The 15,662-nt window shown below is 45.7% G+C and overlaps 1 protein-coding gene across 1 annotated transcript in view; it reads right to left on the bottom strand.

Moving 5' to 3' along the window:
- Positions 1 to 35: 35 nt before the first annotated feature.
- Positions 36 to 15,662, bottom strand: part of ZCCHC14 (zinc finger CCHC-type containing 14) — a 45,745-nt gene continuing 30,118 nt past the window's right edge. Inside the window, exons 4-13 of the mRNA XM_079315964.1 lie at positions 13,609 to 13,680; positions 13,289 to 13,398; positions 11,066 to 11,160; positions 10,921 to 10,975; positions 9,938 to 10,211; positions 8,642 to 8,733; positions 7,715 to 7,842; positions 7,289 to 7,429; positions 5,362 to 6,816; positions 36 to 4,090 (exon numbers count right to left, since the gene is read on the bottom strand). Of these exons, the coding sequence (XP_079172090.1) occupies positions 4,035 to 4,090; positions 5,362 to 6,816; positions 7,289 to 7,429; positions 7,715 to 7,842; positions 8,642 to 8,733; positions 9,938 to 10,211; positions 10,921 to 10,975; positions 11,066 to 11,160; positions 13,289 to 13,398; positions 13,609 to 13,680 (2,478 nt within the window). The 3' untranslated portion in view covers positions 36 to 4,034. The remainder of the gene's footprint in view (positions 4,091 to 5,361; positions 6,817 to 7,288; positions 7,430 to 7,714; positions 7,843 to 8,641; positions 8,734 to 9,937; positions 10,212 to 10,920; positions 10,976 to 11,065; positions 11,161 to 13,288; positions 13,399 to 13,608; positions 13,681 to 15,662) is intronic.

The raw sequence follows: 15,662 nt of genomic DNA, 5'->3' as shown, positions 1-15,662 counted from the left end.
TGAATCCCTTTAAAATGAAAGCCAATGCCAAGGGATTCTGTTTAACTCTTTATTTTCCATACATTAAATTTACTCAGATAAAAACATTCTAAAAATGTACAATTTAACTTTTAACAAAGTATAATAAAACATAAAAATCCCAATACCAGAATACTTGACATTTACAATTCAAAATCAAATTAGCTGAATATTAAATATTTACAAAACTATTTAAAATATTTATAAAGTTACATGCAGAATTTGTAATACTAGAAGTGATCGAAGTAAAAGAAATGGCTCAAATGGAGCAGGAATTTCCTTCATTCCTAATGGAAAGTTATGTCCAAGAGAAGCTGTTAATCTGCACTTGAAAACACACAGGATTTGCTTTCTGCTTCAGTACCAACACAGTTCTTGTGTACATCAGGAACATTTTGGGGAACAAATGGGTAATTCCAAGGGTTTATTACAAGAGCTGTGGGGCCTCAACCAGCCAAAGTGATTCCTACTCTGACAAACGCTCCATTATGGGGGTTTTTGTCCAGATTTGCCATGTTTATCCCATTTACAGGTGTCCCAAACTAACCCAAACCAGCCTCCAGGGTGCCTCTGGCACAGCTCTGCTCCCCTGCAGGATTTCAGGATTTTGGGAGCAGCTTTGCTCTGCCTGGTGCCCCAGCCTGGCTCATCCTGGGATCTCTGCCCTGGGATTTGGGGGAATGGCCAAGGCTTGGTGCTGGACTCTTACTTGGGGAAGTCTGGTGCTTAATTTGCCAAGATTTAATGACTGTGGTATGAAAAGGTTTCACAAAAAGCTTAGTGTGACAGAGCTGAATAAAAAGCAGTTTTGAGAAACTTTAATAATGGTTCAAATACAGTTTTCAATAAAAGTTGGGTAGAACCCTCTGATCAGTATCTTGGTTCTCTCTCCACCCTCTCTGCTCTCCCTGCTGGGGTCAAGCCCAGAATATTTATTAATGCTTAATTTGCAGGGTGAGGAGGAGTTTGCTGGAAATTCCATCCTATTTTGAGTCTTTCCATCATCCAATGGAAAATGCAGCTGGAACTGCAGCACCTGCTGCTCCCTCCCCTGGGAAAGGCTCCTCACTGATTCTCTGTGCCCCTGCAGGGAGATGACTGGGGATTCCCTTCCCTCTCACACTCAAAAATCATTCCCATTCCCCAGTGAAATCCAGCTGGAGAACTAATTCTTTTTATACTTGCAGGACAAAGGGCTAAATAACATTCTTTGAAATCTCCATCTTTCAATGTACAAAAATAGGTTTTAAGAACTGGTTCCTTCAGGCAAAGCAGCTGGAACTCCATATTCCAACCCAAGCTGCCTTGTTTTTTAGGGGTAGAAAGATGGATTTGTGCCTTTTAAGAACAGATTAAGGATAATTTTTCTAGAATTAAGGTGCTCTGTTTGGACTTACCAACTTTGGTTGCTCTGGGGACAGAGTGGAGGGTGTTCCCTGGCAGGTCTGAAGCCCCAGCTCATTTGGGGAAGGCTCTGAGGTTGCTGCTGGCTCACCAGATTTTCCTCTCTGGACACTCGTGTTGCCTCCAGGTGCTCCTGGATTGGATTTTACTCCAAACCCAAAGCCAACAGTTCAAACGAGCCGCTGGGAGAAACATCAGCCTTAACTTGACACAAAGAAACAATCCCAAAGAAAGGAATGAAACAGTTTGCTGGAAACATCAGCCTTGACACACACAGGAAAGGATCCTAAAGAAAGCTCTGGAGAAAGGAATGAAACAATTTGCTGGACAGAAGTTCAGTTTTACAGTCCTTTTGATATGATTTTTTTTTTTTTTTTCTCTGATGAAGATCAGACACAACTGTGCCCAGCCTTGGGCAGTAAAACAAACACAACTGGTACAGAAATGACCTTTTTTTTTTTTTTTTTTTGCTGCTGCTATTTTTTGCTGTTTCAAGAGGGTTTTGAACACTCACATGTGTTGTAATACAGTTTCTTTAAATACAATTTTAAAATATTGTTTAAAAAAAGTGAAAAAAATAATAATAACAACAATAATAATAACACTAAGTTTGGCTTTCAGCACATGTTCCAGGCCACTGGAGAGACCCTCAAAGCTGCAAATAGTAAACATGGAACTGCACATTTTCCTTGGGCATGATGCAGTGGGACAGACTGTTCCTACCATTGTCTCGAGCTCATTAAGGCAAAGTAAATTGCATTGTCAGTTTTCATCCCTTTAGTGTTGTTGTAGGTCTGAAGGTTGTTCATGGGAACACAGGGAACGTCCTCAAACACAGGCAGAGCCAAGAGCTGGGCTGGGGATACACAAATCAGGGGGTTCTTATTGCATAGCAATAAAAAGGATATTTGTTTGTTTGTTTGTTTAAACCAACTGTTCTGCAAATTCAGATTTTGGATCCCTCCCTGGGCCCAGTTTGGTTCTGCCCCCCACATTCCCAAGGCTGAGGCTGCCCTTGCAGAGACAGGACACAGGGATGGCCCAAAATGTTCCTTTCCTATGAGCACAGCCCAGGAGGGCAGAGCTCCCCCTGCCATGCTCCCATCTCCTGGGGGCAGCTCTGCACAGCTCCAAACCCTCCTGCTCCCAGAGGACTTCCACTGCTCCACTAGAGTCCTATGGATTCATCCTGCTGTGAGGAATTACCTCCAAGTGTAAACAAGGCTTCAGACTTTAAAGGTGTCTCTCAAATTACAGGATGCAAAGATCTCTCTGTCAGACACTTTTTACAGAGGAGGCCTCACCCATTTAATGCCTTCAAATTCCCAGGGGGGGAGCCATGAGGATTAGGATCTTCTTTCAACCAGACAGGACCAAAGTGTTTCAAATTAGCAGTTCGAGATGGGTTTGGCTTCCTCTGGAGTCCTAATTTAGATTTGTCACCCACAAATGATGGACTAAGTAGTTAACACCAAAGCTACTCATCTACAACCTACTGCAACGAAGGAGGCCAACAAGAAATCCTTCCAAGTCTTGATAATAATGAAGTTTTTACTACCTTTTACATGTTTGACTCCCACCACTCCTGAATCCTGGGGTAAGGAGCCAAAGGGTATTTTATATAAAGTAAAGCAAAAGCTTATTAACTCTGCTGCCAGAGTTCTTAGTTTGATTTTTTTTTTTTTTTAAAGGATGGTTTAAAATTCATTTACAAAAGCAGAATAATAAGGTTTCTGTGAAAGAGACCTATATACAGTAACAGGACGTAAAGGTTTTGTGTATAACAGGAAAATATCCTTGAAGCCTTTATGACTCTGGAGTCTCTGGGACTTGGACCCTTGGAAACTAAGTTTATTCCAGTGCTGGGAAGCCAGCACTAGCTAGTAATAGGTGAGACAATGAAGCACGAGTTTGTTTCCAGAAGGAACCGAAACTGCAGTGTGTGTTCTTTTGGAAGGGAAAAAAGAGACTTTTTAGGATTTTTATTGTGGAATTAAGTCCCGTAAGCCTGCTGGTGCCAATTTGTAAAGGTTGGAACTTCTTTGCCTCTTGCACTGGTCTCAGAGTGACACTGTCTGCTAAAAGTGCAGAAAGCTTGAAGAGTTTTACATTCTTCTGTAGTGCAATCCTTAAAAATCCCAGAGATTAGTGCCTGATCACTTTTGAAAAAAAGTAGACATTTTACCTAGCCCAGGGGTGCCAAAGTCCTTCTGGCCACTCCTACCTTCCACCTCAGAACAGAGCTGCCCTGGAGTCAGGCCTTTCATTTGGAAAAGTCCCATTGTGGCAACGTTCTCCAGCCAAAAACAGCCCAGGGGATGTTGTACTTCCAGCAGGAACTGCAGCTGCCAGCTCCACCATCCATCTGTCCATCCATCCACCCATCGCTCCGAGGCCACGGACTCAGGAGTTCCAACAACAAAGCTTGAATTTGGCAATCAAAACTGGGTTGGCTGCACCCCTAAGCTAGATTTTCTACCTAGTCTAATAAAGTAAAGCACCTTTGGATTAAAAAATACATTAAGCTTAACAGCAACTGGACGTCTCAGTTTTGTGGTTCGATCTCCGTCGCTCTCCATGGCTTTGCAGCACGGGGTGCCAGCTGGGGAACCTCAGTCTGTGGAGTCCAGACTTTCAGAGGGAGGGGCATACTTCAGCCTGAATGTACCTGGACAGGACAGGGACACAGGGTTACACAGCAGGCATCTCCCACAGCTTCCCACACCAACCTGCTGCTGCTCCCACTGAGGCTTGAGGGGAATTGTAGGTTCGGCACGATTTTGGTTTGTGGAATCACAGAATCTCACGGTGGTTTGGGTGGGAAAGGATCTTAAAGATCATCCAGTTCCAACCCCAACACTATCCACCAGCCCAGGGTGCTCCAAGCTCTGTCCAGCCTGGCCTTGGACATTTCCAGGGATCCAGGGGCAGCCACAGCTGCTCTGGGCACCTGTGCCAGCCCTGCCCACCCTCACAGGAAAGTGTTTCCTCCCAATATCCCACCTAACCCTGCCCTCCTTCAGCTTAAAGCCATTCCCTCTGTCACTCCATGCCCTTGGGAAAAATTTGGCAGACTTGAAATGGGAATTTAATTAATGAAATTAAATCTAACTTAAAAAGACATCAGAGTCTGCTGCATTTCTGCAAGTTCTCCCATTCAGGACTGATGAAGCAGTGGCTCTGCTTCCCCCTGGATACTACCAAAACATTTGCCACAGGAATTCCACTCAGTATTTAACTTTTTCCTGCTGTAAATTGCTGCCCAATACCTGACACTTGTTAATTCATGGTGTTCAAACTGTTGAGACCACACAAAAATGAATCCAGGTAAAGGCTACAGAAAAAGGCACAGTGTCAAATGGAACCTGAGTGCTCCTCACTGAGAGTTTGTATTTCATTTTTTAACCCACACCACTCTCAGATTATCTCAACATAAGACAATCAAAATAAAAAAGAAAAATGTGAATAAAAAGTGCTCTTGGTAAAGCAGTATTTATCTTTTAATTCCTGCCTGGAATTAAGGATTCTCCTGGAGAAGCCTGTGCTGTAAGTGTGTAAGCACTATGTCCTATAAAACAATTAGAGCAGCAAACAGGACCTTCAGGAGGGTTTGATTATTTAGATTATTGTATTGGGCAGGAAGGGAAGAAGAACAGAGATTTCAGTTTCTAAAAATCTGGGGGAACTTGCAATAATGATCAAATGTGACCTGGGTGACAATGCAGAAGCAGCAACACCAATTCTGCTGCAAGCCCTGCACAGCAGCTCCCTCCCTAAAAACCAGTGCCAACCCCACAGAGCACACCCGGGTCCTCCTGATGGGGCTGCCTAAAATCAACTTGCAGCACCAAACTATTTCTCCAAGGCAGGCACTGCACGGTGCCCCCAGCCCCAGGGGCAGGGCTCAGGCTGTGTTTGTGGTGTCCCCCCAGGCTTTACCTTGCCGATTGAAATCCATGGGTGGCTGTTTGCAGTCCTGAGCTCTGTGCCCGCTGGCCCCGCAGTTGTAGCACGAGAGGTTCCCGTTTTTTTTGTGGCCCGAGCCGTTGCCGTTGCCCACCATGGCCTGTGCCTGGTACACCCCGGCCGTGCCCGCCATGAAGTTCTGCATGGGGGGCACGGCGAAGGTGGATTGTCCCGCCATGACTGAATCGGGGGCCAGGCCGCTGTTGTAGGCCGTGTGCACCACGGGGAAGGTGGTGCTGCTGTTGTACTGCTGCGTGTTGATGTAGCCGTTGCTACACAGGGGGTTGAAGGGCAGGAAAGGGAAAGTAAACATGGAAGGTCCTGAAAAGGGGTGCTGGAAATAGTTGGCGTAGCTGACGGTCATGCCGCTGGAGCCGCAGTTGCCGCTGCAGCCGCAGGAGCTGCACACCATGCAGCCGGGGGGCTGCGGCGGCGGCTGCTGGTGGTGGTGGTGGTGATGGTTCTGGTTGGGCACGGGGACGCTCCCGGCAGAGCCGGAGCCGCCGCCGCCGCCGCCGCCGCTGTAGAAGTTGCTGTCGGCGCCGGAGGAGAGCGTGGGGCTGGAGCTGGGCGCGGGGCAGCTGGGCAGGTTGGCCATGGTGGTGAAGGACGGGGACGGGTGGCTGCTGGAGGAGGCGGCGTTGCTGTTGGCGCAGAAGCTGCCCTGCATGGGCGCCACGGGCACGCTGCTCATGGCAGAAAAGGCAACTTTGGTGTTGGCTGTGTACAGAGCAGTCCGGGGGTTGATTATTGCGGGGGACACCGTTATTTGCATATTACTGGAGCAGGAAGTCTGTCCGGCCATGGCGGAGTCGGTGGGAAGAGACGACGACACCAGCAGCTTGATGGGCGGACGAGCCACGTGGAAGACTGTGCTGGACGTCACCGTGGCAGCAGTGCTGGTCTCCACTATGAGTCCTGGCTGCTGGGCTGGTTTGATCACTCTGTCCAGGGTGGAAGCGTGGACCACTTTGGTCCGAGGCCCAAAGTTCATGGTGGACGTGGGGGAGCTGCTCTCGGCACCCCCCGACAGCACCTGCAGGGGCTGGTGCGGAGAGGAGGCGGACATGACATCCACCACGGCGTTCCCAAAGCCCTTCTCCATCTTGATGCTGCCCCTGGAGCCGGGAGACACTTTATTCCTTTCTTCCAAAGACAAGAGGGAGTGCACAGAGGACGAGAGCAGCTTCATGTCGGCGGAGCCGCGCTCCGGTTTGTGCACGGAGCCCAGCATGCGGATGGGGGGCATGTGAGAGGGGCTTGGGGACAGCATCTGCATGGGCAGCGCGTGGTGGCCGGAGGGGCCCGAGCCAGCCTCGTTCTGCACGGGCAGCACCTGGGCCGTGGGCCTGGCAGAGCTCGAGGGGAAATGGTTCAGCAGCATCACCGGCTTCTCCTTGTCCGAGGCGTCCAGGTGGAGCTCCAGGCCTGGGGAGAGAGGAGCTGTCAGGACAGCACAGGGCAGGGAAGGGCAGGGAAGGGAAAGAAAGGGCAGGGTGGGACAGGCAGGGAAGGGACAAGGCAGGGTGGGGCAGGGAAGGGCAGGGTAGGACAGGGTGGGGCAGGGCAGGGAAGGGACAAGGCAGGGTGGGGCAGGGAAGGGCAGGGTGGGACAGGGTGGGGCAGGGCAGGGCAGGGCAGGGAAGGGACAAGGCAGGGTGGGGCAGGGAAGGGCAGGGTGGGACAGGGCAGGGCAGGGCAGGGAAGGGACAAGGCAGGATGGGGCAGGGAAGGGCAGGGTGGGACAGGGCAGGGCGGGGCAGGGCAGGGAAAGGAAGGGCAGGGTGTGGTGGGCAGGACAGGGAAGGGCAGGGAAGGGACAAGGCAGGGTGGGGCAGGTCAGGGAAGGGCAGCCCAGGGCAGGGGCACAGCTGGGGGCACAGCTGGGGGCTCTGCTTACGTCTCTCGTTCTCCTCGGCGCTGTCTGAGCTCTCCTCACGTGCCTGGATGCCCATGGGGCTGGAGCTGGAGCTGGAGTACTCAGAGGAGCTGCCCTCCCTGGGCAGGGGGTGGGCTGGCTGATCCACATCCACTCTCAGCTCTGCAGGGACAGGGGACACAGGTGACACTGGCAGCACCTCAGAGAGCACAGCCACGCTCAGCATTCACAGGGATACATCACAGGAACAGGCAGAGCAGCTGCCCATTCCCACCAGAGCCATGGCAAATAAATCTCTTTTTATTGCCTCCAACAATCACCAAAACCAGACTTCTGGCTTGCTCCCTATAAAGGCTTTTGGAAGATAAAGGCTGGGGAAGCAGCAGCACAGGGATGAGCTGAGCCCTGTGCAGCACAGCTGAGCACAGCAGGCCCTGCTGCCCTTACCTGCAGCGTGGTTCCCCCGGAGGCTCTGGATGGGCCCCACGTGGGAAGTGGGGGGAACCCTGGCCACCCCACTGCTGGTCACTGAGGAGGGTGTGGAGGGGTTCAGGCACCTCTTCTCTGATTTCTCCCTACAGGGTGATAGAGAGAAGCATGAAGGGACAAAAACTGGCTAAAACACGACCACAAATAAATCAGTTCCTGAATGAACCCAAAGCAGACAAAGCCCATTGAGCAATGCACTGATGCTGTGCTCATTTCAGATGGAAAAACACTTGGAAATCCCATCAGTGCTGACCATAACTTCCAGCAGTTGGGATTGCACTCTGCCATCTGACTACAACACCATGCTCTTATTTGTCCAGGGTAAAACATCACCAAACCCTGAGTAAACTCTAAAATTCTATCACATGTTATGTCAGCACATCCCAAAGCCAGCCCTGCACAGCAAACCCAAAGAGAAAACAAACACAGTCCCAAGTTTTCCTTTTCCAAACAAACTCTGGAAAAACTAAGACTGCTGTAAAATGCTGCCAAGGAGCTCTGAAAAATGGCAGAGATTTGGATTTCTAATTGCTTTTTAAGGAACAGCAGTAGCTGCAGAATAAACACTTCCCTGTAAGTGGAGATGCTCCCAACAGCTCCCATCAATGTCAAGTGGATGGGAAGCCCAAAATCTTTGTAGTAACTGTGACACAAGTTAAAAAAAACCTGAACACAATATGTATGTTTTGTAGATTTAAAAATTTGATATCCTTATCACAATCCTTGACAGCAGTAAAGCAGAAAGTATTAAATATTGTTTAGTAATGGAGATAATAATCATCTATATCTCCAGGGAATCATGGTAGGTCTGTGGTCTGGGAAGGAAAAACCACTGTAAAATTTGCATTTTTTGACCTAAAAAAAGTTTCCCCAGCCCTCACTTACTTCTCCAGCTCCAGCTGGGTCTTGAGCTTCTTCTTTGCTCCCATGGTGAGGGACTCAAACTTATTCAGATCTTCCTCAGTAAGACTCAGAAACTGGGAAAGGAAAAATATGTTCAGTTTTATAACCTGGAATATTCTTATTCCCATTTTCAGTGAAAAGCAATTCCAAAAGCCAACATTAAAACCATTTTTAAATTCAAAGAAACTCTCCACTCCAGTTTTCAATTATAGAGTAAAAGGAAAGTGTGGAGGACTGAAAGAAAGAACACCTGCAGATTTAATTTAATTAGGAGTGTGCCTGTATTAGCCAGTCACAATAAAGATGAAATAACTCGTTTACATATTAAAATAGAATTAAATTAAAATAGAACCTGGTGCTATCAGTGAATTTAAGGATCTTAGAAAATCACTCCAGTTTTCCCAGTGTGCCATTTACCATAGAAGTGCAGTGGAAAATATACACCAACAGTAAATTTAGTAATAAAATATAGAGATAGATACAGACATTTATATTATAATGTAATTAAAATGAAAGCCACTGAAGTATGCATAATAATATTTGCTTTTTAAAAATATACTGGAATATAGAGTTTTACTACTTCATTAAAGAAAAAAAAAAAAAAAAGCCCAGTATATTTCCCTTCTTATAATGAAGAAAATTAAATCAGAAGAGTCTGGTAAGAGATTGAAATTAAATCCATAAAATATTCCATAAGCAGCACAAAGCTCAGCCCAAGCCCTCCCTCCACTGGAGGGCGTTCCAGGCCAAAGACAGAGGACAAGGAATCTGCCACTGGAGCTGGGAAAATGCTCTAAAACCTTGTTCAGATCAAATCCAGCACACACAGGTGTTATTTGGGACTCTTACAATGCAAAGATATAAGAGATGATTTTTCCACAGGAGTTTCTGCAGGAAACAAACCTCACTCACACTTCATATTCATGCCACGAGTCTCTGAAAATCTTTTTCTTAAAAACCAAATATTTTGGGAGAAAAATCAACCAGGAAGCAGAAATAAATCAAACATATTTAGCTATGTCCTGCACACAAAGGGATGTCCAGGGAGCCCTATCCAAGCTGCATCTCCAAGCATTCCATGAGGAAACCTGGGACAAGCAGCAGCTGTTGGACAGCCCTGGACAGAACACAGTGCAAAAAACAGCAAGAAGGTTTTCATCAATCCATTATTACTTGCAGAAAGTGAAAACCACCCCAGCACGTGCCAGGAACTCGTGTGCTCCTCAGTGCAGATGTTCCCATTCAAAAGCAGCCGCGCTGCCCCATTTCCCACCTTACCTTCTCCATGGTGAGCTGCTTGAAGACAGGGTAATACTTGTGCAAGCGCAGCTTCCTGAGCCAGTCCAGGATGCCATTCTGCTCCTGTGTTTGGGGGGTCTGAGGGCTGGAAGCCATCAGCATGGCAGGGGAGGAGGTGTCCAGCTGGGAGCGATAGGCCAGCGCCGAGCCGGCGCCCGCCGCGTGCGAGCAGTGCGGCAGCGACACGGCCGCGGCCGCCGGGTGCTGCACGTGGCTCTGGGAGGACTGAATGCCTGCCACCCCACAGATAGGTCTGGAAAACAGCAACAGGGGTGGCTTGAGAATGTGGGGGTAGTTGTGGTACTCAGAGTTCAGTCGTTGTGGGAATAGAAATTGGGATTGTGGGAATGAACGCACCCCGCTGGAGACGAGATCACAGGATAATGAGCTGGAAGAGAGCTCTAAGATCATTGAGCCCAGCCTGTGTCCCAACACCTCAACTCAGAGTCCAAACTATAGCACCAAGTGCCATGTCCAGCTTTTTCTCAAACACATCTAGAGATGGTGATTCCACCCCCTCTCTGGGAAGAACATTCCAGTAGTTTATTATTCTTTCGGTGAAAACTTTATTATTCTTTATTATCTTAACATCCAACCTGTACCTTCCCTGATGTAGCTTGAGATATGGATTTTTTTGCACAGCTCAGTCAAACAGAGCAGTTCTGGCAAAGGGTGAAGCTGATCTTCACCTTAAACAGAATTTTTCTTCAATAATTTCCTTCAATAATCACAAATATTAAATATTCTGCTGCCTGTGATTTAAAATAAGCTTATGACAGAATGGCCTTTGCATTATTAAGAAGAAATAAAGATGGCCAAATATAATCCCATAGAAATTGTTAATCTTTCCATATGGTAAAAGAAGCCACAATATTGGCTCCTTGAAGGGGGTCTGGGTTTTGTTGGAGGACATGAAAATTGCCTTTCAAGAGAATGAGTTGAAAACAAGATAAATATTTCACCTTCCAGATGTTCCCAGCGTAGTTCCTACTTTATACAGGGAGGGGTTGCCAGGATCTGGAAAACAGGAACAGAGTGACAAATAGCATTAGTTTATGAAATGCAGTAAAAAAAAAAATATATTTTTTAAACTTTATTTCAACTCACTTGAGCTCTGAAGTTGCTGGGAGGGAGATGAAGTGCTGAAGAACTTCCTGACATGGTCATTTTTCACCACATGGGAAGGGAACGGGGCCAGGTACCTGCAGCAAACAAAGCTCTGTTAGAGCCTCCCAAATCCATCAGGATTGCACTCTGGACAACACAGCTGCAAATTAGACTGGAAATTTAAAAGCTGAAACATCCCATGCAATTCTGAATTCTGGAAGTTTAGGGGGAATTTTTATTCTTAATACCAAACCCTGTTATGCCTGGGTTGTTTTCACTCTGGTGAGGGTTTCAGCAAAGATGCCTCATTTAGGAACCCTGAACACTTGTAAGGCAAAAAATGCTCAAATGCAAACTTGAAAATTGCATTTCAAATGCAGGAACCTGAGGAATATAAAATAGAGATAGATCTGCTATTGAATTCCCTCCTCTTGGAGATAAACAGCAGATGCAGAGTCTGGCAGTTTAGGGAAAAACTTCTGTCACATTTTCCCTGTGCCTCTTTGAAGGGAAAAGAGCCCTTAAAGCAGCATTCCAGTGCCCAGAGAGGGACTTGGGACAAGGGATGGGGGACAGCACAAGGAGAGACAGCTTTGAGCTGGAAGAGGGTGAATTTAGGATTTTAGGGAGAAATCCTTCCCTGGAGAGGGACTTGGAACAAGGGATGGGGGACAGCACAAGGAGAGACAGCTTTGAGCTGGAAGAGGGTGAATTTAGGATTTTAGGGAAAAATCCTTCCCTGGAAAGGGACTTGGGACAAGGGATGGGGGGACAGCACAAGGAGAGACAGCTTTGAGCTGGAAGAGGGTGGATTTCAATGGGATACTGGGGAGAAATCCTTCCCTGGCAGGGTGGACAAGCCCTGGCACAGATTCCCAGAGGAGTTGTGGCTGCCTCTGGATCCCTGGAAGTGTCCCAGGACAGAGCTTGGAGCACCCAGGACAGTGGGAGGTGTCCCTGCCCATGGCACTGGGGAGGTTTGAGGTCCCTTCAACTCAAACCACTTTGGGATTCCAAGAAAAAATGCCAACCTCCCAAAGCTTTGCAGCTCCACACCCCCAGAGGTGTTTCCCAGTTCAGTGCTGAGTTCCACAGCTGAGCAGCACCTCAGAGCAGCTCCTCCCCTGCTCCAGAGCTGCAGCTGAGCTCTGGCAGTGCAGTTGCTGCTCCATTAACCCAGATCTGGAGAGGCTGTTGTTCCCAAACAGCAGCCACACACATTCCCTGCAGCCTCCCAAATTCTCCTTGGAGCACACAGCAAAGGAATGGGAATGCTGCTTGCCATGAAAAATAATCCAGGCATGCACCTGCTGGCTGCTACCTATGAAAAACTCATGTCCATCATGGCTTAGGGAAAAAAAAAAGTGTAAAGGAGAAGCTCTAATAAAGTTAATTAATATTTTGAAGTGCCATTTAATTTTATTATATTATCTTATTAGGATTAGAATAATATTAATGTTACAATAATCTCATTTTGCAGAGATAAAGACAGCAGTAGTTGAAAAGAATTTAAGTCACTCCAGTTTTCCTAGGAAAATAATATTAGGAAGGGGAATCTGATGTGATCTGCCACAGATTATGATATTTAAAACATTGGTTTATATTAAATCATGGCCAGATGATTTGTGATAATTTGAGGAGGAACAAGCTAAGGCTTCAAAACTTTCTTAGCTGTTAAAGGCTTCCAAAAATGTAATCATTTAATAATATCTAAATACATACCTAACTTTTTAAAATTAAAGTAAAATAAATACCACAACAACCTAAAACTGAGAAAACAAAAACTCTGTGAAAAGGGGAAAAAAAAATCATCCCCACAACCCATTCCTCAATACAGATGGGTGAATATTCAGGCTTCTATTTCTTCCTGAGTTTTGAGCAGTTGTTTTAAGTAATTCTGGTTATTTTTGAGTCCAAAACAAACTTTTACAAAGCCAGTGATCCTCTTATTTGTTCTTCACAAGGAATGAGGAAATATCAATTCTCCAGAAAGCTTAATACAGAATATTATTACCATCTGTATTTCTGCAGAAAGAATTCCTGAAAACTCGTTATACACCGGAATTAATGGAACAACAAGGAAAAAAAGAATCAGGCTCTAATTTTTTAAAAATAATTTAGAATATGGAGATAATATTTCTACTTCCTGTTTTTTTTTTTTTCTTTTTTCTTGGTGAAAGAAGCCAAGTGTCAAGATGAAACCCCCACAAAACCCCAGCATACCTCAGGTCTGATTCCAGGTCCATGTGGTTCCGTTCCAGGTAAAAGGAATCTGGACCAGTTAAGCAGGGAATGAATTTCTCCAAGTTTTCTTCTGGATACAGCTGAGATAGCTAAAAGGGGAGGATATAACCAATTAAAAGTGAAAAGAAATCTTGTTATTTCTGTGAGATTCAAGCCACTGCCAGTTATAAATCAAATATTTTATGGAATTACAAAATTCAATCTGAATTATCTTGGCACATTAAAGTATCATTGAACAAAATTAGAGAGAGAATTTTTTTTTATAATTATTTTCAAAGTGTTTTTCTTATTGTCTTTACCTTTGAAATAAATTCAGTCACTTCAGCAGAAGATTTGGTTACCAATGTCACCGAAGAATCAGACCACAGGACCTTGGGGAGGAGGAGCAAGAAGGATTTCCTTTAGTAATTAATTTAATTTGATTCCTCAAAATTCATAATTTGTATCAACTGTCCCTCACAGATGTGGTGACATCAATAAACACTTTTTTTTTTTTTTTTTGTGCACAAGGACAAAACTGCTGCCCAATTCTTGCTGGTTTTACATTTAACAACTGCAGGGGATGCTTGGAGTTTACACAGCCCTTCCACACATCCAGAGTTAAGCAACCAAGCACAGAGTAATGGAATTTTTTCCCTCATTATTGTTAAAGAAAACAGCTGCTTTGTAGGATCTGCTTTCCAACAGGAACAGCTCCCCCCACACAAGGCTGCCTATTGCTAATTAATCAACTCCATATGTCACCAGAAATTGGGAATGGCAGCAAAACCCAGGAAAACCTTCCCAAAGAAACCTGCAGCTCCTGCTCCATCTTGTCCATACCCTAAAAAAAAAGGGAATATTCAGTATCTTATCCCACATTAACATCCTTGGATATTGAAGCATTTATTGCTTGGGGGATGAAGTTTAACTGAGGCAAAAATCAGGATTTCTTGGCTTGAGGAAAATCACCATGAGACAGGTCAGGGATGGATCCCTGTGGATCCAAAATATCCCTTGGAGGTGTCTGGATCCACAGGGGAAGGAGCTGGGTGGATGTTTTGGGATCACACAGCAGCTTCTCACATGACATTAGTTTCAATGACAACTCCAAACATACACAAAGTTTTTCCAGCCATCCAAAAGCTGCCAAAAAGAGTGGGGAGAGGATTTCAAAATATATTACATAAGGGAGGAATTTCCTCTCAGCAGAGCTGTTACACAGAAAAAAAAAAAAAAAAAAAAAAAAAAAAAAAGGAGGGGGGAGAAAGGAAGACAGAAAAATTGAGAGGTTTTACCAAGTTTGTGAGTTGGGTTTTTTGAAGTTTATGGTAAATAAATGTTTTTTTAAATTCTCAAGGAACTTCAGGAAGTACAGGAAATATCCTCTCCTTTTCCTAGCTCTGTAATAACCCAACAATTGTCATGACTTCTGTTTTAACTTGAATTTTCAATACTTATAAAACAATAATGTGAACTGTAAATAGTGGGACAATAACTCTGCAAACACTCAACTGTTCCATCCATTGACCTGCTACTCCCAAGCTCCTGAACAGAACAAAACCATTCTATAATTGGGTTTTTAACCCAGCAAACAGCAATTTATCAGCTCAGCTGAAGTCTCTGCTCTTCCTTCAGTTCAAGCTGTTGAGGCAAACACTGAGTACAGTAACTTCTGTTATTTATAGAAAAAATTTGTAATAGGAAAAGAAGTTTCACGAGATCTTAATTGGAGTGGAGACAACTGCAGGCTTCATAGAGAGTTTGGAAAAATCCTGTTTGTGATCAATGACATTTGGAACAACTGGGGATTCAGGAAATTTGGGACATTCTTCATGAATCCAGTCCTGGTTGGTTAATGCTGCCAGAATCCCAACAGGATGCTGGGCTGATGCTCTGCCCTGGCTGGGAGTTTTAAGGAATAACCCAGTGAAACTTGTGGATTATTGGGATTCTCCTGCCTGGTTCCTTTTGGGTTCTCCTGTTCCCACCCCCAACTTTGGCTCATTAAACAAACCAAAGATGTTTTCTGAGCTGTGCATCCCCAATTTAGGACCACCTGGTTCCAGCTGGGAGCAGTGCAGTTTGTGAGTTCCTGAGCAGCAGCCAGATCCATCCCTGCCACTCAGGCAAGGCTCCATGGGATGAACTCATCCCTCACTGTCACTGGCAGCTGTGGTGAGCCACACTCATCCCACAGCACTGCTCTCAGCTCCTGCCTGCCCTCCCTGCTGCACCAACACCCCTCTGCTGGGAAAGGCTTCTATTCCCTCTGCAAACACTTTCAGACCATTGTGAAAGTCTCCTTCCAGTCAACTCCCCCAGCTCTTGCTCCACAGAGTTTTCCTCAAGCCCTGAAGAATTTCCAAAGTTT

Source organism: Erithacus rubecula (assembly GCF_903797595.1).
Source record: "Erithacus rubecula genome assembly, chromosome: 12".
Classification (NCBI taxonomy): Eukaryota; Metazoa; Chordata; class Aves; order Passeriformes; family Muscicapidae; genus Erithacus; species Erithacus rubecula.
The sequence above is the reverse complement of the archived record's forward strand: the minus strand, read 5'-3'. Positions and strand labels throughout refer to the sequence as shown.